At 39.4% G+C, this 20,173-nt stretch overlaps 2 protein-coding genes across 3 annotated transcripts in view; both read left to right on the plus strand.

The window, feature by feature from the left end:
* The window catches only part of LOC146000332 (zinc transporter foi-like), a 108,661-nt gene that overhangs the window by 906 nt on the left and 87,582 nt on the right, over window positions 1-20,173 (plus strand). The window contains exon 1 of one of the 2 annotated variants that reach the window (XM_083137856.1): window positions 7-160. The exons of the other annotated variant lie outside the window; for it this stretch is intronic. The gene's annotated coding sequence lies outside the window, so the exon portion shown is untranslated. Of the gene's footprint in view, window positions 1-6; window positions 161-20,173 lie in introns of those variants that run through there. 2 annotated transcript variants of the gene reach the window in all.
* On the plus strand, window positions 5,256-5,636 carry LOC145985381 (protein GVQW3-like). The gene has a single exon (XM_083119347.1). It carries the CDS (start codon window positions 5,256-5,258, stop codon window positions 5,634-5,636), a length of 381 nt encoding a protein of 126 aa, XP_082975473.1.

Below are 20,173 nucleotides of genomic sequence, written 5' to 3' on the forward strand. Positions count from 1 at the left end.
AAACATATGACCCATATTCGCTTGCTACAGCGTGAATGCGCTCCCACAATGGTGTTCTGAATTGAACCGCCATATTGCGTGTCGATAGGTTGCACACGGCCCAAACCTTTTGCGTACAGTCGCGGGATATTTGGAAATTCAGCTTGATTTCGGGGACCAAGTAAGTACACCCTTTTTTTGTTTTCCTAGTAGTATGTTATTGCAAATAATCATTCAAGTTACTCATACGTCACATGGCCTATATGGATCAAAATATAAATTGAAAGCTGCGGTGATAGTCGAGCACGACCTGTTTTGGTATAAGGACAATAACCCATAAAATTGACGACGAGTGACCTGTTTCTCCGAAATGTCAAGAAATTTCCACAGTCGCTAGAAATAAAGATGCAAATCTTTTATTTGAGCTTTTATCAACAATTAAAAGTGTATTGCATCTCGTACATCTTCACAGAGTACCACTTGTAATTTTGCTCGTCACCAGTTGAATATTCTGAAGCGGAATAGAATAATTTGATTGTTCCAGTAGACAAAGTGCTATTGACATAATTTTGTATCGATTCGTCATATACTGTTTCACCCTCGTACGAGAGAACAGTACTCTGATCGCACGTTTTGCCGGGAATCGAACCGGCCATCTCTTCTTTACAAGTTAACCAACCACTCGCTGTACATTACTCTATCTTGTCGGTCTTTATTAAGATTTTCGATAAAAGATGCCAATATAATTGCCTCCTTGTTTATTTACATAATTTCCAGCTGATTATGACCCATTCCCTTTGCAAGTAAGGAGGTAAAGTAACAATATATTGAAACAACATAATGCATAACAGTTTTACATTAGACATGCCATGCAGTGACAAGGTTAATGATGGATAGACATCAATATCATCTGTCTGAAATATTCAGCTGTTATATGTTGGATCATAGGCGGATCTAGAATATTCTCCAAGGAGGAACACAGAATATGCTGTAAGCATACACGAAGTAACAATCACAATTAAAATATAATTTGCAGTTTTTTCTAGGCTATATAATAAAAACAGTTTTAAATATATTATTTTCCAAGTTCACATAAAGAGAACTATGAGGGTTCATTTTATGTCCAATTTGTGGTTAGATATAGTTATTGCGACTGAGCCTTCAAAGTGGAATATGAACCACTGTACAGTGTACCTCCACCAGGAAACTAAGCCAGAACCTTTGATTACAATATGATACTTATTAGTAGTGTTTTCCGAAATAGAAGTCTACGTTTTGTTTGTATTAACAAAAGTTGGTAACAGTTCCAAATGATTAATGATTTTTGCAAGTTTTCATCTATTTTGTCTAATCGTCACTTATCCTCACCATCATGATTAGCCAAAAGTGGCAAAGAAGAGACAGTGAATATCAAATATATTAAATTCTTTAATGTGTTGTACCTTGGCTATTTAGGATTGTGGTATACATCTTTGAAGTTATCCTTCTACTCAGTAAGTATAATCAGGAATGTGAGAATCAAATTGATGAATTTTAATAGAAAATCTTAGCCTTATATTCTGATTTTGGTAAAACTGTCGGTACTATTATCGTATGGTCAAAACACTTACGAATCATGTATTTCGGACTTCTTTACATTGCTAACATGTTGCGGAACATTTCTTAAGGCGAAATAATGCATTTCTAACTAAGATAATGTTTATTTTCTCTATTTACGAGTACTTACTGTTACTTGTTGTTTCGAATCTGTAACACATTATGGCCGTGATAGCATACTGGTTTAGGGGGCGTTCTGAGAGTGTTTTGTCGATTTATGCAGTGGTGCAACCTCGTTCACCGGAAAATATCTACTTTCGTGCCCCTATTTGAAATTATGCTAATACGTCGCATTTACGTGTAGAACTTGTGAAATAACCTTGCGATTTACCACGTTCATTGTACATAAACAGCAATTCGGAACCATCTTCCTTTCGCAATTCGGAACCATCTTTCTTTCGCAATTCGTTAATGCTCTTCCTTTATGCACAACACTCTTGCAACCTTGAACATTGACGTCAGGCGAGGAATGCCTACGTGGTTAGGTTAGGCCTGTTAGGTTAGGTTCCATTAGCATAAATACAAAGAAAAAATAATATTTTCGCTAAGAGATGCGTTACCTTTGTATTGCCTAACATGAAAAAGGTCTCTCCTGTGACGTCAGAACACAATGTTGCTAGGGTGTTGTGCGATAAGTGATACCCATTCGGGTCGGAACCATCTTTCTTTCGAAATTGGTTAATGCTCTTCCTTTACGCACAACCATCTTGCAACCTTGAATATTGACGTCAGACGAGGAATGCCTACGTGGTTAGGTTAGGCCTGTTAGGTTAGGTTCCATTAGCATAGATACAAAGAAAAATTATTATTTTCGCTAAGAGACGCGTTAGCTTGTATTGCCTAACATGAAAAAGATCTTTCCTGTTACGTCAGAACACAATGTTGCTACAGTGTTGTGCGATAAGTGACACCCATTCGGGTCGGAACCATCTTTCTTTCGTAATTCGTTAATTCTCTTCCTTGCAACCTTGAATATTGACGTCAGACGAGGAATGCCTACGTGGTTAGGTTAGGCCTGTTAGGTTAGGTTCCATTAGCATAAATACAAAGAAAAATTGTAAAAACAGCTCTCTCCTGTGACGTCGGAACACAATGTTGCTACAATGTTGTGCGATAAGTGACACCCATTCGGGAAAAATGGCTTGTGCCGAACTCGACAGGTGGTTCTAGTGAAAACACGGCGAGGCTGAAACACTGGCTACGGGGATGCATCGTCTTAACACACGGAACATTGCACTCTCATGCAAAAAGCAAATGGCGTGAGGAGAAACAGCGTGTCGGACAGAGATTTTCGCAGAAAACAACACGCATTCACATTAAAATGGATCAAATCTACATTCAGGAACTTCCAAAACGCTGAAGAAAATGATTTCCGTAAGTACTTTCTCCTGTAAATTTGAAGGAAATTTCAAGGAATCCGTTTTGACCATACGATAATGTTACCAAACTGTCAAAGGCGGGAATCGGCTGTAACTCATTTATTCTGTAATTTTTGACATTCGTACTTACTTATTCTGCATTGCGAAAGATTGTTTAACAAGGGATTTCACTTTTTTTTTTTTGGTACTACTTTACTATACCAGAGACACCTATCAATGATTTATTTCGCAATTTTTTACATTGCTAACGTACTGTTCTGCAGTGCTGAACATTTCTTTAGGTGAAATAATGAATTTCTAACGAAGATAATGTCTATTTCTTACATTATCGAGTACTTACTGTTGTTCCTTATTTCCCACAAACTATCCACGGGCAGCCCCCAAAATCATCGACGTTAGCCCAAAATTTCACGATAGCCCCACAAACCATCACGGGGACGAGGTATGCCTACTAGGTTAGGTTAGGCCTGTTAGGTTAGGTTCCATTAGCACTCCTTTCGTTCAATTTAGCATATCCTGACAATATGAGAGCGTATTGTGCTCTCGTGCAGAAAGCAAATGGCGGCAGCAGCAAAAGCGCGTCGGTGATAGATTTTCGTAGAAAACCACATGCATTCGCATTAAAATGGATCAAAACTACATTCCCTAACATCTTCTGTATTGCGGAACATTTCTTTAGGTGAAATAATGAATTTCTAACGAAAAATATCTAAATTTAAAAAAAAATTAAAAACATTTCACGAAATTTTTTAACCAATAAAAGTTGAATTTTTGACATAAAGAGTAATTATTAAACCATTGACATTAGCCCCAGAAACCATTGACTTTAGCCCCACAAACCATCAATGGGTAGCCCCAAAAACCATTGAGGTTAGCCCAAAAATTCACGATAGCCCCACGAACCATCACGGGGATGAGGTATGCCTACATATTAGGTTAGGCCTGTTAGGTTAGGTTCCATTAGCACTCCTTTCGTTCAATTTAGCATTTATGGACAACATCAGTTTTTCTCGATGACGTGCAGAAAGCAAATGGTGGCAGCAGCAATAGTGCGTCGGAAATAGATTTTCGTAGAAAACCACATGCATTCGCATTAAAATGGATCAAAACTACATTCCCGAACATCAACAACGCTACAGAAAATGATTTGCGTAAGTACTTTCTCCTGTAAATTTGAAGAAATCCATCTCTGGTATAGTAAAGTGTTACCTTTTTTTTTTTTAACGAAATTAATATCTATTGTCGACATATTGAGTAATTATTGTTTGTTCTTTTCTTACTTCCTGAACACTCAAAATGGCGGGCAAATCTTGACTAGTGTTGCGTTTCAAACGGAAAAGCAGTGTTTCAACCTTCTTAACAGAAAAATTTCCGCATAGCCCCAAAAACCATTCACGCATAGCCCCAAAGAACATTCTGGATCGTATAACCATCAAGGAATAGCCCCAAAAACCATTCACGATCGCCCCATGCACCATCATGGTAAGGTTAGGTTGCTTGAGGTTGGGCAATATAGTGAAGAAACTGTGTGTTTGGAAACACTTAACGGGGATTACGTCATCAGATGCTCGCAACATCCGGTCAAGTACATGTATGGAAATGGAAGCAACAGCTTTCGTGCATTGGACGGACATTATTATAGAAAAATACATTAATTAGCGGCCAAATACATTGAAAAATGCAAGAAAACACTTCTACGACCTTCCGAAATTACACAGAAACTCAATTCCGTAAGTACTTTCTCCTGTAAATTTGAAGAAATCTGGTTCCCAGCTTTGACAGTTTTACCCTGATTTTTATTGTATTAAGGATTATTCTATGATCATTATGTCTTGGGGTAAATCCAGAATATGTTATCGGAAGGTGTCAAAGTTTCAGAATTTTTTCATTGGCGATACATAAAAAAGAAATCTTTTGTAAGTTACTATTTGCGTATATTATGTGTGTGGAATTTTTATTTATTTATTCACTATCCCATGTACAACAGGCATCTACCCCCCTTTTACAGTGTTCAGTAAATTTGCTACATTTAGATATGTGTATGTATATATATATATATATATATATATATATATATATATATATATATATATATATATATATATCCAAATGTAGCAAATTTACACACACACACAGATATATATATACGAGGGTGAATCAAATATGAACGAGCCTTGATTGGCTAAGTGTCGGAATGGGTAGCAGGGTGTGATTGGGCATGTGTGGCCGGTAGGTGGGGCTGTCGTGAGTCAGGAACCAGAACAGCCAGCGTGTCGCATGCTTCGTTTAGTAGCTCTCACGATGAGTGAGCAGAGTGTGCCAGTGTCTGTTGCGCAACGCATAATCATCAAGTTCCTCACCCAGGAAAACATCAAACCTGCCGAAATTTACCGGAGACTGCAGGCCCAGTTTGGGAATGGTACCCTCTCGTGGGCAAGAGTGAAGGTGTGGTGTAAGGAATTCCAGCAAGTGCACCCCCGTTGTCCTCGCACCAGTGTGACGAATGACAACATGGCTCGTGTTCGTGAGCTTGTCGAACAGGATCACCAAGTCACTGTGAAGCAAATTGCGGCAGAACTTGGTATGAGCTATGGAAGTGTCCAATCAATCATCACAAAGCACTTGGGATTCCGCAAAATCACAGCTCGGTGGATTCCCAAGCTGCTGAATGTTGCTCAATAAGATGACCGAGTTCGGATTGCTCGCCAGCTTCACACTCGTTTTGACGTGGAAGGGGAAGCATTTTTGCATCGCATCGTTACCTGTGACTAGACATGGGTGCATCATTACACCCCAGCATCCAAGCGTGCCAGCATGGATTGGAGGAGGAAAGGCAAAGGAAACCCCGTGAAGGCCAAAGTTCGATTGTCTGGGGGAAGGTGTTGGCCACGGTGTTTTGGGACTAGAGGGGGATCCTACTGGTGGATTTCGTACACGAACGTCAGACCATCAACACACCCTACTACTGCGGCCTCCTGGATCAAGTTAAGGTGCAGTATCGATGCAAACGACAAGGCTGTCCCATCAGTCAGGTCTTGTTCCTCCACGACAATGCCAGACCCCATACAGCAGGTGTTACGCGGCAGAAACTGGTGGGAATGCACTGGGAACCGCTTCCACATCCACCGTACTGCCCAGACCTTTCACCATGTGATTTTCACCTGTTCGGACCCCTCAAAGAAGCACTTGGGGACGAGCGATTTGCGACCAACGATCAGTGGAAACCTTTGTGCGCAACTGGTTGTCTACCCGAGCAGCTTCATTCTACGAGAACGGCATCAAGAACCTACCATAACGTTGGGAAAAATGTATCACTAAGGGCGGAGACTATGTAGAAAAATAGGATGTGGCAATGTCTCTGTTTCCTTCAATAAATTTTGATTTTCTGCACAAGGCTCGTTCATATTTGATTCACCCTCGTATATATATATACCGGGTGGGGCAAATAAAAGTGACCTGGAAATAGTACCATGGAACTTTGTTCTCCGGGCCACTTTTATTTGCCCCACCCGGTATATAGACACACACACTCATATGCATTTTTACATATAAGTAATATAAAGTAATATAATGTTGCCCATCAAATTATGTGTGGTCTCAAAACATTTGGGAAATATATCCAGTCATTATACATGCTACACATTCCTCAAGGGAGCTGTTTCTGCAAATTTTGTATGTGTGTGAGGAATTGCAAGGAGTTGCTTTCTTGAGTGCAATTTTGGATGGTGGGACGAAAAGCTATTTTGGGGCATTCCAGCATTACATGTGTGACATTTCATACACAAAATGTAAGATTCTAGATATGAAATTGGATTAATATATTCATAATGAACTGATTTAGAAGAATTATGAAATATTTTATGATGTCTGCTAACAAATGCAAAAAGAGTTTGATGACATAGCCTGAATGCATGAAAAGCATTAACAAAAATGTGTTGTGCTTCAAAAATGTAGCAAAATTTGACTTCATTTGTCTGTGAAGCATATAGGCCACAGATTCTAATCACTGGTCAACACTGATTTTGGTACAGATAAGTTGTATGCTGAACAATACTACAGACCACAGTATTAACGGTAATGTGAAAGCAAAAAGTGGCTATCACATTAGGATTAAAAGTTATGTTTTAAAATATTATAATAAGCTATTCATATAGCATTTTACACTTGTACAGTTGGACGATTTGTTGTTGATTCACTGAAATGCTTTTAAAAGACTCGTTTCACCCCTATTTTTATTTCAACATTTAATTCTAAATATGGAGCAACCCCCTGAGGTGTCAAAGGTAAAAAAGGAAGTAAACTGTATGTTACACGATGCAGATGACGCATGCTAAAGTGAAGGCAGTACTACTTTCAACTGTCCCTTAGTTTAGAGTTGGAACGGAATACCGCAACATTGCAAACAGCGATTTTCTTTCGTTCAAAACAGTGGACGTGGTTCAGTGAGAGTGGATCGAGTTTGTTCGTGTGCACAAAACATTAACTATGAAGAAAACAAAATGTGGGTGTAAGAAGAATGCAGATACTTTTTGTTATGTATGTGGTGAATTCACTAAGAAAAAACAAAGATGGTCTATTTGTAGACTGCTGAAGAGGGCATACAGTTTAGATTTTTAATGTCCACTAGGAGACCAAGATAATAGTTGGGCACCTCACATTAAGTGTTCCAGGTGTAATGCTAAACTAAGGCTGTGATTGAAAGGTAAAAGGGAACACTCACCATTTGGCATACCAATGATTTAGAACAGGGGGCGAAATTTCCGGTCGCCAGGTCGCCATTGGCGACCAAAAGTTTTGGGCTGGCGACTAAAATTTTGTTGTTTTAAATGTGTGTCAAACATGCCTCAAGACTTCACCTCTTAAGAGAAACGGCAGAAGTTATAGAAGAAATTCTAAAACTGAGTGATATCCACACTATTAAGTGGTTAGCCAGCAAAGAACGTGCAAAAAGAGCTCTCTCTTGCAATCATGGAAAGCTGTTGTGACCCATCTTGAACAGGTGGCCCATAGAAAATACAATGATGGCGCTAAAGCTAAGGATTTGCTGAAAAGTTTGAAGCAATTTAAATTTGTTAAGCTTCTGTACTTCCTTTTGGATTTCTACGGGAAATTGAACCCTTTAAGTGTGGCACTACAAAATAAGATTCTTTTGATTTCATCTCTGAAAATAAGAATTGAATACTGTATTTCAGTTTTGGCTGACCTGGAATCTAATGTTGGACCAAGCGAACAAGATTTCTTGGACCATGTATCCATTTCAGGGAAGATCAGGGATGGAAGAGTTTCAGACTGTTAGAGGAAACTTAATTAACAATGCGAAGGTGTACATCACAGAAACATTGCCGTCTATGTCAACAGATGCAATTGCATCTCTGCATGTTTTCGACACCTTGGGTTGGCCTCCCAAAGAAAATATTCTTCAGTTTGGGATAGAAGAAATAAAGAAGATCTACATATACTTTAACCCGATCCTTTATAATGAGAAAATGGATGTTCTGTCAGTAGAGTGGACAGAATACAAACTTTTGTTTCCTTCACCAGCTTTGAATCAGACGCTGGAGAAGATCCACAGTGCAGAGTGTTCAGCAAGATTCCCCAACTTGCTCCAGATTTTGGCATTTTGTGCTGTTCTACCAGTGAGCACAGCCTCATGTGAGGGAGGTTTCAGCTGTCACAACAGACTCAACCCTACTTACAGGAACTCTCTGAAGACTGAGACACTGGATGATTTGCTCAGAGTTTCCGTAAACGGACTCCCCCCCCCCATCCTCCCTGTCAGAGTTTGACCCAGCAGCTGCGATTGATAAGTGGTACTTCAGTGCAGAACAACAGCGCTACACAAACATTAATTCCTAACTTTTTAATAATTGCTCATATTTTTATTATTTATCAATATAAAATAATGGCGACCAAAGATTTTAGTCGGGCGACTGGTTTCAAACTTGAAATTTCATGCCCTGATTTAAAATAAGCCAAAAAAATACGTGGACGATTGCTACTTTTGTTTGACTAATGTTAGTGGATTTTCTTCCAAGAATAGAATAGGAATGAGTACCCAAATATTCCTTCAGCAATTAGACCTGTGTTTCATAGAGAAGATTTACCCATACCCAGTGCTCCATCTACATGGGAAGACATTCGTGATACCGACGATATGTCAAGCAATTCTGAGGAAGTGCAGCAGGAATCAAGTGAAAACCATTTCAAAGGTAGATGGAACCCATCAATGTTAAGTGATTATTGCTGGTTTCTTCAGCATGAAGGGTCCATATCCCACAGGAGAAAGTATTTATCAAAGAGACTTCACCCTGCATCATCATCATCTACCACGAAATATTCTGTGATTTGTTCTTAATGTGAATGTTATGTTCTAACTGTTTTTTCAAGAATTTATATGATATATATATGTACAAGCTCACTGTAAGTTAGTGTGCTTCATGCTGTCATTAGTAACTTCCTGTATAACCACTATAACTTAACATTGGAGGGTGATGGGGAAAAACTGCTTACAGTTTCGTAATCTGCAGGTTTAAATTAATAAAGGCCACCATGTTTGTTCTCTGTACCTGAAAAAAAATTATTTTTTTGTTGGTCAGTGTAACGTTTGTTGGTGAAATATGAAAATTATATGCATTCACAAACATTTAAACCTTAATGCAATTTTAAAAACCCTAATAATTTTCATATTAATTCATTTTGTTATTTACATGAAGAAGGACAACTTTTTTCGTGGAATATTCCTTTTTGAAAGCAGAGAGGAAGAATGCAATTTGTTGTTTAGAAGTTTGAAAAGAAGAAGGAGCTGATTTATTTTTCTTCTGTTTGCATGGGAGGTAATGTCTAATCTAACAAGTAATTCCTTATGAGGTGTCACCTTTGGATATGTACTATCTATCCCAAAAACTTGGTAACGGGTGAATTTATTTTGAACTTTTTCAATTAGATCTATTATTTGTTTTTTTGTTTTGTGGACTCCACACTATAGATGCATATTCTAATTTGCACTTAACATACAAGGGCTGCTGGAAAAGTTTCTGCAATCAATATGAGGAAGGACATGTGAAATTCTGGGAATGCCTTTATTGTTTTTCAAAGTATTCACCCTTAAGGCGATCTCCTACCCCGGCGAAGGTTTGAGCAATTTTCCATGTAAGCTTATGGGCGTAACTTTAGTCACGATTATCTCGAGAACCAGTAGACAGATAATTTTCAAATTTTAACTGAACGCTGAGAAACGATGTTTCTAGAGAACCACTGATCGATATTTCCATTTTCTGCATCAACGTACCCATAATTAATTAATTCATTTTATTTGTGAAATATCAGACTTTTTTTCACTTTTCTTGACAGGGCAACCCTGTTGCCGGCCGGCAGGTTCACTGCAGCTGCTCGCGGTCGCCTAATGACCTTGTAGAAAGAGGGTTTGGAACACGGCGGGTGGTTTCGCCCCAACACACAGCAGGTTTAGAAGATGAAAAGAAAGCAACATGTCTTTTGGCTTTAACTGGGTAGCTTTTAAATTATGGACTGGAAGTGGTGGCATGAAATTGGTGAAGTGTGTTCCGGACCAAGAAAAATATGAAGTTGGAATTTGGTCCGAGAGTTTGAGTCTGAGAGACAAATATGTTTCTAAAGCAGTGGCGTTTCCGTAACAGGGCTGGTTACTACATTATTTTTATTATTGTAAAACACACTATTCTTCCATTATAAATGTAGATAACGGACCATACTATATATGCATAAATAAATGTAGAGTTTGTTTTTAAATTTGTTTTATGCACAGAAAGGCTAGCCAGGGCTGGACCTACAGTTTAAAGTGAAGTCCGAACCACAATGTGCCTGCACCGGGTATCAACCTCGGGATTCCTTGATTACAAGACGACGACGTAACCACTACGGCATCGGGAAGATCCGCGTATAAATAATACATGATTACATACGTATATACTAGGGATGGCAAACAATATAAAGTTCGGATTAACCGGAACCGGGTACCTGGATCTGATCCTAGAACCGAGTGTCCGTTGATTGACTGATTAATTTTGTTATTATTCGTCGCTTTCTGATACTTGGATAATTGCAACAATAATGAAGAATGCGTATTAGATGAAATTGTTGAACGGCAACTCACAAAAAAACCTTCTACGCCGTGGCCGGGATTCGAACCCAGGACACCCGGCGTTTTAGCATGCTATGCTAATCACTTCGCACGCAGGTCGGCCCGACTGTCCGGATTTCGGGTTGTGGATGTATGAATTTTACATAATGGCTACATTAGAACCAATTAACTATTAAATCAATCATTTCGAAAGCTCTTATCACTAATGCAATGAAACATTTCATGCACAAAATACAAGTAGCCTATTTATGCCAGTATAATATTTTAATATTTCAATTCCATTGCAAACACTATAAAAAGATAAAGTTACCTGTGCGTACCAATGTGGCATAAAGTCACATTTAGAGGATGTGGGGATAGGGCCCCACACATTCTCAAACTGGACCATTTTGGAGGTGGTGATCAGCTCCATACTACTGCAGCTTTTAGCCCCCCCCCCCCCCAGGTACCCATTGATTTGAGGCTGGGGCAGACCCAGAGCCACTTTATATGGGTACAAGGCCGGAAAAACTCCAACCTTAGATCACCTACCCGGAAATCAAACCCGGGTCTTTCGCATGGCAGTCAGATCCTTTTTATTTTATTTTTATTAAAGTGAAGCCCCTAAGGGGCAGCTTTCCTCACACAAAACTCATCTCAATTGATGTCAAATCTCGACTTGTTCATTGAGGACAAACAATCACAAACATCCATGTCCGAATTGGGATTTGAACCCGGGACTCTGGCGTCACAGCGTGCTGCATTCACAGGTTCGCGACGGGGGTAGACAAAATAGACCACTTCGGCTCTTGCAAGACTGTAAAACATCAGAAATCCTTTTTCTCAACCTCGATCTGTTTTCTGCAGCTATTATTGTTTACTTCTGGTGGCATTTTCCCTCCTACCACCAGATCGCCGGTTTCCAGCGGTGGAGAAACTGGAAGGGCCTGCCAGCTGGGGTCAAATTCCGAGAATCACCACCGAAGTATCATGTTTCTCCCGCCCAGTGCTTTCCAAAGGTTTGGAAGATGAATAAACGTAATCCGACACACACACAGAAACTAAAACTACAGACATATGTAAACTCGATGGTGCGACAGCTATGGGCCAGGGCCTGCCACATTGCCTTTTTAATTGGGTGACGCATGATCAGCCAGACCACCAAATTCATCGTCTCTGTTTTCTGGTTCCGACACCCATAAATGTGTGTGTGCCACAGCCTACATGACATAGTTCGGTTGGAATTGAACAGTTTGTGTAATCTATAAAATTCATTTTCAATTATTTACTTCATATAAATGTTCGTAAAATGGCAAAGGACAGTTTCATGGCTCTTTCCATACAATTCATTACACACTATAATACACAAATAAACACAAACAAACACAATATACATATTGCAGACTACATGTCATAGTTCTGAGGGAACGAGTTTGTGTAGTCTATAGAATTAATTTAATTCAGATAAAGGTTCATAAAATGTCAAGAGTCAGTTTCATGGCTCTTTTTGAATAATTCATTACATACTATAACACAAATAAACACAAGCAAACACAAATATACATATTGCAGACTACATGTCATAGTTCTGATGGAATTTAACAGTTTGTGTAATCTATAAAATTCATTTTAAATTATTTACTTCATATAGCTAAATGTTCGTAAAATGGCAATAGGCAGTTTCATGGCCCTTTCCGAACAATTCATTACACACTATAACACACAAATAAACACAAATATACATATTGAAGACTATATGTCCTAGTTCTGATGGAATTTAACACTTTGTGTAGTCTATAAAATTCATTTTAAATTATTTACTTCATATAAATGTTCGTGAAATGGCAATAGGCAGTTCCGTGGCTCTTTCCGAACAATTCATTACACACTATAACACACAAACAAACACAAATATACATATTGAAGACTACATGTCATAGTTCTGATGAAATTTAACAGTTTGTGTAGTCTATAGAATTCATTTAATTCATATAAATATTCGTAAAATGGAAAAGAGGGAGTTTCATGGCTCTTTTTGAACAATTCATTACACACTATAACACACAAATAAACACAAACAAACACAAATATACATATTGCAGACTACATGTCATAGTTCTGATGGAATTTAACAGTTTGTGTAGTCTATAAAATTCATTTAAATTATTTACTTCATATAAATGTTCGTAAAATGGCAAGGGGCACTTTAATGGCTCTTTCTGAACAATTCATTACACACTATAACATGAAATAAACACAAATATACATATTGAAGACTAGATGTCATAGTTCTGATGGAATTTAACACTTTGTGTAGTCTATAAAATTCATTTTGAATTATTCACTTGACATAAAGGTTCCTAAAATAGGAAGAACTGAAAACTTGCAAGGTTCAGCTATTTTCTTGTCTCTTCTCAGTTTGTACTACATTCGTTTTTAGCTACTCGACGGAAGAACAGTGCTTCACGGAAAAACAACAACATGAAAACCCAATTTTACATCTTCTGAGAGAAGAAAATCTCGTAAATAATGATATTTCCTCGGGGTATATTGTATAAAGCCTTACGTAATAAATATAATTGTCGTATTCGTAGATAAACGTATTCTTGCATAGACATGGACTAGGGCAAAAAAACTTCCAGGGGGTGAAAAATGAAGGTTACCAGTACGTCCTGAAGCATGAAACATATTTACGGATCATTTTGATTTCTTGTTATTTCGCGTCGCTTTTAATCCAGTTTTGGTTAATCGCGAAAATGAGGATGAGTGATGATATTGTGAAATTAATGAAGGCACAATCACAAAGGACATCCATGCTCAGGCCGGGATTCGAACCCAGGACCCATGGCGTCGTAGAGCGCTGTGCCAACCACTCCGCCACGGTTGCAGGCCAATAACAGAAATATAAGTTAACACAGACATGCAGGTACATAATACATAACACACTTATGGAGGTGCATGTATGTATGTGGAGTTAAAATAAATACAATTTTCGTATTTTATTTTCCACTTTACTGCTATTGTGTGATTATGCATACACGCGTATGTAATATTATTGTTAGTACACTCAAAAGCGAATGAAACGTCCCCCCTTACGGTTATGCAACCCGGAATTTTATATCATCTAGTTTCGCCAGGAATATCAGCTCGCGAGAAGCGTAGTGTTTCCAACCCTTGAATCTAGCCACAGATTCACGCGACCGGGTGGAGATCTTGCTTTCCTCTTGATTTGATTTTAACGGACAAGAAGTTTATTTTGAGAATGTCTCTGGTAATAATAACAAGTATTATTAACATTTATGCTTGAGTTTTTTATTATTCTTTTACCACTTCCGAACGAATATGTGAAGATTTTTTTTTCATTTTGCAATAACGCTTTCGGCATTTTTCCTTCAGAGTTATTCTTTTTGTTTTTAAATTTTTGGTGACATCTGATTTGGAAAAAGTTCCACGAAGTTTGTTTTAAGTGTAAATGCATCTGGACATACAGTGTAGAGTGGGATTCGAACAACAAATATGAGCTTCCGTCGCGAATCGAACCAGCGCTCTTTTCATTGTTTTCTTTCCACTTTTATTAAAATTTGCTTCCTTCAGCCTACTTCCGATTGTCGCATATTTCAATTCGTATTCCCGTTTTTTTTTTCATTTGCATTGTTCGAGCAGTGATAACTTTCTCTCTTAATCTGGTTATTCGAATACTTTTATACTTATTTTTTTTTCCTTTTCTCGATTTTCCCTTCGCACTCATTACAGATTTTGGTATCGCGCTTTTCCATATTTTCAGTAATTTAATTCTTTGACTATTTTTAATTTGCCCTTAGTCCGAATCAAGAAAATATGTTGAGAAATGTTTCCCGTGTAAATCTTATTGTATGGTGGTGTAAAATTGATGCCAGCTTTTTCTTGCGATAAGGGTTTTGAAAGTGCAAGGGTCTCATTTATTAACCATGGTGGGAAGGGGAGGGGGCGGAGGGGTGCCAGAAACCTTCCAGTCGGAATATGCCTGAAACGAAAAGTATAGATCGACCAAAACGAAAAAAATCCTTGCGACGAAAAGTACCCGCGCAGATCTCCCTTCTTCCCTTCAGTTCGGGCCATAAGGAAGCATGGTCCACTCTCCCCCGCCCCTCCTCGCGGGAGTACGGTGCACAGGAGTCGTGGGTCTGCGCAGGTTGTTTTGCTTGTGGTTCCACTCTTCCATCAGCAAGTGCGTGCTGAAAAGGCTATGCTATCTGCGAGTGAGGGGGAGGGGGTGACGAGCAACACTGCCACAGCGAGTCGCTGTAAATGATTTCATTGTCTGTGTTGGGTGAAACCGGTTCTTGGTGCTCCTACACTTTTCCGATACATTTCTGCCAGCCTTTCTAGCGAAGCGAGGTCATATGTTCCAGATTCGAACTCTGGTCAGGCATGAATGTATCACTGAGTTTGTCCCGCCACAATTTTATAAATTGATAATTCATTCGTATTATCGCGATTAACTCAAGAGGCAGAAGAGTAATGTAAAATAACCGAAATAGAAATTGATGCATTTGTGCCTGGTGCTAGTGTAACGACGAAGTTAACTCTTTATAAATGATGCAATAGGTAGCCCTTGCGCTCAAATACACTTATACCTTGCCACAAAAAAATCTAACTTATCGCTGATCTCTTACTACATTTGGAATACAGCCAAGAGCGATGTAAAGCAATGCAATTACATTGTGAATGTTTCACATCCTATAGTCTTTCTTTTTCTCGTAGCGGGGGCGGGGGTTCATTCATTACAAATATCTAGGAATGGATTTAGCAGCAATCCGTGATATATTTAAATATCATAACATGCTGCGTAGCCAGGGTTCTTGGGTCCTAGCCTCTGATAATGAGTTTTTCTTTTTCGTTGTTTCTTCAATCTTCATCAATTTCCCTGAAGCATCATTCATCCTCTGTCGCCATTGGCTATATGTAAAAATTGACATAAAATTAGTAAATTTTGAAAAGAAAACACAAGGATCTGCTTTTCTCATAGCTCGCCAAACATGCACATTTCTGTATTTTATGCTTTCAGCGCTATCATTATTCTTGGCAGGCAATGGAATTGAAGCAACTCTCACAACTAACGTAAACTACATATCACTCAGGCATGACAATTCTCGCGGGCAAAGTGGATTTCTTTGGCACATGGTAGCGCAATAACTATCTTCTGGCCTAGATTTAAATCCGTACTTTTTATTCCAGTTGAGTGATTGACTCACAATTTTGCCATTGAAGGTTTGGGTTGTATTTGGGTTATACGTATTGTGTTTTTGGTGCGCTAGGAAAAAGCAATCCCAAAGGTTCGCACTGAACAGAAAATTGTGTGCTTTTCCTCTCTCTCTCTCTCTCTCTCTTCCAACTCCGTCCCTCTCTCTCACCCCAAGTCCCCACTATTTAGGTAAACTGTTGTTAGAAACATATTTTCCGAAGAATATCCACATTGAAAATAATATTCCCCAATTGTTTTGATAGGGCATTTCTATTGCTCCGAACGAATTATCTCCGTAAGAGGACTAGGGCCTCCCCTATGGCGCAATCGTAGAGTCGTCACCTTTAATCAAGGGGTCCCGGGTTCGATACCCGGTGGAGGAACATAGTGGTTCGGAACCCACTATAAACTGTAGGTCCAGTCCCAATTAGCCTTTCTGTGCATAAAGTGGACTTAAAAAAACATCAATTCAATTCAATTCAATTGAATTATCTTATCAATATTTTTAAATCTGCATGCACCTGCTTAATTTAATAGATTATACATTTATATTCATTGCGGGCAGAAATGTGCGAGAAAACAATGCATTTTTTTCAGGGAATGCATGAGTCAATAATAATGTATATTTTACGGTATATACTTTTTTATATTGCATTGATTCAATAGTATCCTTATTTCCTAAAGCAAGCGTGAGTTTCTTTGCACACACCACGCAGGCCCTGCTTGACGTAAATCTCAGATGCAGTAACTTCACGGTTGCCTTTTGCCACCACGCTTTGGCTTTAATTCGAGCCGCGGTGGGTGCTTCGTTCGAGATCCTGCAGCAGTTTTACTCGTATCTATGCCTTGAGCATGCCACTTGCAACGGAACCAATAAAATGAAACTTTCTGCACCGGAATGGGCGTGAAACTCTACATGCACCAATGACGTGATGTTTTCAAGAGGCATGTGCCACGTGCAGCATGTCCCTTCGGTCCGAATGTTCCTTCACGATATAATTTCATCATGCCTTACTTTCGGAATTTACAAGAGAGAAGATAGTCCGCATGTTCTTGTGCGGCGGATCTGCTGCACTACAGATTGCTACGACCCTTGGTGTGGACGATTCATGCGTCAGGCGTTGGATTCGGTGTTACGAGGAAGAAGGTGACCAAGGAATGAAGTGAAGACCCAACAAAGGCCGGCCGTGGAAGGCAACCAGGGAAGAAGATGCAGGCATCATTGAGATGAGCGAGGGCAATCCCTTCATGGCTACAACGAAGATTCGCCAAGAGTTGAAACTGGAGTGCCATGCTGCAACAGTTCGGCACCGTCGAGCGGCAAAGAATGAAGCAATGACGCATTTCCATCACGAAGCACGGATCAGTTTTCTTTACAATATTTACCAGCCCCTCAAGAATTTTGGCAGAACGTAATTTTGAGCGACAAAAAAGTATTTTCGTCTGACGAAAATGGTCAGGTTTATGTTTGGAGGCGCGACAACACTCGCTACGGCCCCGAGAACATTTCTACCCATGCTAGGAGTGGCAGGATATCCGTGGCGGTGTGGGGATGGATCAGTTCGTCTGGAGTAGGTGGATTGGTGGAAGTGTCCTCGAGAATGAATTCGCAGGAATACATCGCAGTGCTGGAAAACCACACGCTTCCCAGCGTGCGAGAGACACACCTTCAAGATGAGATTTCGCACGTGACTTTCGATCAAGACAACAGCAGCGTCCATACATCACATTATTGACAGATATGATTCACATAAAATTCAAATGCGCAGCACACATGCACCCATCCCTAACACTTAACTATTAGTTACATTACACCTATCACGTTGTCACAGTTCTAAATCAGTGGTGCCCAGGGGGAGGGGCATTATGGCACAGACTGTGATGGAAATTTGACTGAGTAAACAGGGAACAAGTTTAATTACGTTATCAATTAGCCATTGCTGTTATACAAATAGTAATTTGTAGATTGTCAGGGGAATTGTTACGGGTAATAAGTAATATTGGTGGGGGGGGGGGCGATATCCAACTCTTACATATTAGGCCTTAGATTGATAGGGAAATTATGGTGGGCGATTAATGAAGTTAGTGGGATTTTCAGGTAGCTGGATTGATAATTATTTTGGGGGCAGGGAATCCCAACTCTTGTGTATTACTATTACGTCTTAGATTGCTTTTTTGGAGGGAGCAATATCAACAGGAAGTCTAAAATTGGCTTGGAAATTTGGTTGGGAAGATTGAGTATTAAATTTGAGGTGGAGGAGAGGTGAATAAAGTTTTGATAAAGTGTTATGTCTTAGATTGTGAAGGGACTCGAACCCGGAACATTCGGTGTCTGGATCGTTAGTCCATCACTAACTGCGCTTGGCCGCAGAGAAGGTTCTCTTTGGTGGCCAAGCGCGTTAAATGGTCCACTTCCGATACCACGAAATTTCCGGGTTCGAGTCACGGCTTCAGTATTGGTATCATGGTGTCAATTTAATCTAATCGTCACTCATCCTCATTAGCCGAAAGTGGCAGAAGAGCGACTTAAAATAACAAAGAGGTACAAAAACAACTTTAACCCTCTAGTAATTTCTGATCAATAGATGCGTATTAGCTTTGATTGTTGACACTTTAATGATAAGCTTACGATTATTATTGTTAATATGGATTGCCATCCATCAACAGATGGACGGACCAATCGATCATTTAATTCATGACGTTTTTTTGGTATTTGTTGTCCCTTCGGATCAGCTTCGAAACCTAAGGAAATGATTAGATGTCTGTCTGAAGTTAGTGACAATGGTTCTTTAATTTTCCGTCGCTCTTTCAGCCGGCGCGGGAACCACCTTTATGGCAGTGATCCTCTGTTGCCGCGTTTACCTACGAAGGAACTCGTGGCCAAACAACGAATTAGGTCTACCGCTTGGGCAAGAAGCGGCAACTTCACAAAGCCCTCTTCTCCGAAGCAGCCAGCCGGGAAACAGAATTTTGTCAAAATAACCCTTCTGCTCTGTGAATGAACACCGGTTCTAACAGCGTTTCTATACTTAATTGGACATTATCCATTGTTTTTCTTTTTGATTGACTATATATTCTATCTATATATTTCGAGACATATCAAGAGATCACCTCTTCTCTCATCTTCAGGCGATCAATTTTTGCTATGTCTGTAGTGTGATTGGAACAATGACAGTCCGTGATTTTTTCCAAATCCGGTCCGCTAAGCAACCAGTCTTAGATGCCCATTCGAAATCGACAGCTATAGAGCAAAATATGTTTGAAGTGAAGAGTCTTATTGAATGAAACATAGCTCGACTCACCCTCACATTTGAATTTTTTTAGATAACTTGCTTGCACTTCGTATAGAAAGCACCACGAGACTGAAAATTCACACTATTTGTCATGGCAAACAGACCTTATTCCAGCTTCGCTGAAAGTTCGATGTAGTTGTCAGTCATTAAGTTCAACGCTCTCTGCGCGTGTGTTGTGATGGGTTAACGTGTTCCAATTTTGTTTTAATTCCATTTCATGCTCAAAAAGGCTACCCGAAGTGGGACCTACAGTTGAAAGTGGGATCCGAACCACTAGGCAGTTGTGTCACCACCAGGAATCGAACCTGGGACTCCGTGATTATAGGGGGTTAACGCGTTCATGGCTTTACAGTTTCGTGAATTCAAGGAAGCGAAGGTGAGAAAAATGTGAAGAACTCTCTTCTACACGGAGCTAACTGTGTGTATGTATGTAAAACTTTCTAGCACATCCATTTTCCTACCTTCATTTTATCATCATTACGTTGAATTTTGCACCAGTGATTTTTCACTACGTTCTAGGTCACGTCACTTTGAGTCGTAAAGTATTGTCTGTAATTCAGTTTTAGTATAGTTTGTAGCCTCTCACCCAAAAATTTTTAAGGTG

This window comes from Lepisma saccharinum, chromosome 1, assembly GCF_977018435.1.
Source record: "Lepisma saccharinum chromosome 1, izLepSacc3.1, whole genome shotgun sequence".
Lineage (NCBI taxonomy): Eukaryota > Metazoa > Arthropoda > Insecta > Zygentoma > Lepismatidae > Lepisma > Lepisma saccharinum.

What these genes read in the sequence shown, in the direction of transcription:
- LOC145985381 (XM_083119347.1), top strand. Translation starts at nt 5,256, where the DNA reads ATGAGTGAGCAGAGTGTGCCAGTGTCTGTTGCGCAACGCATAATCATC.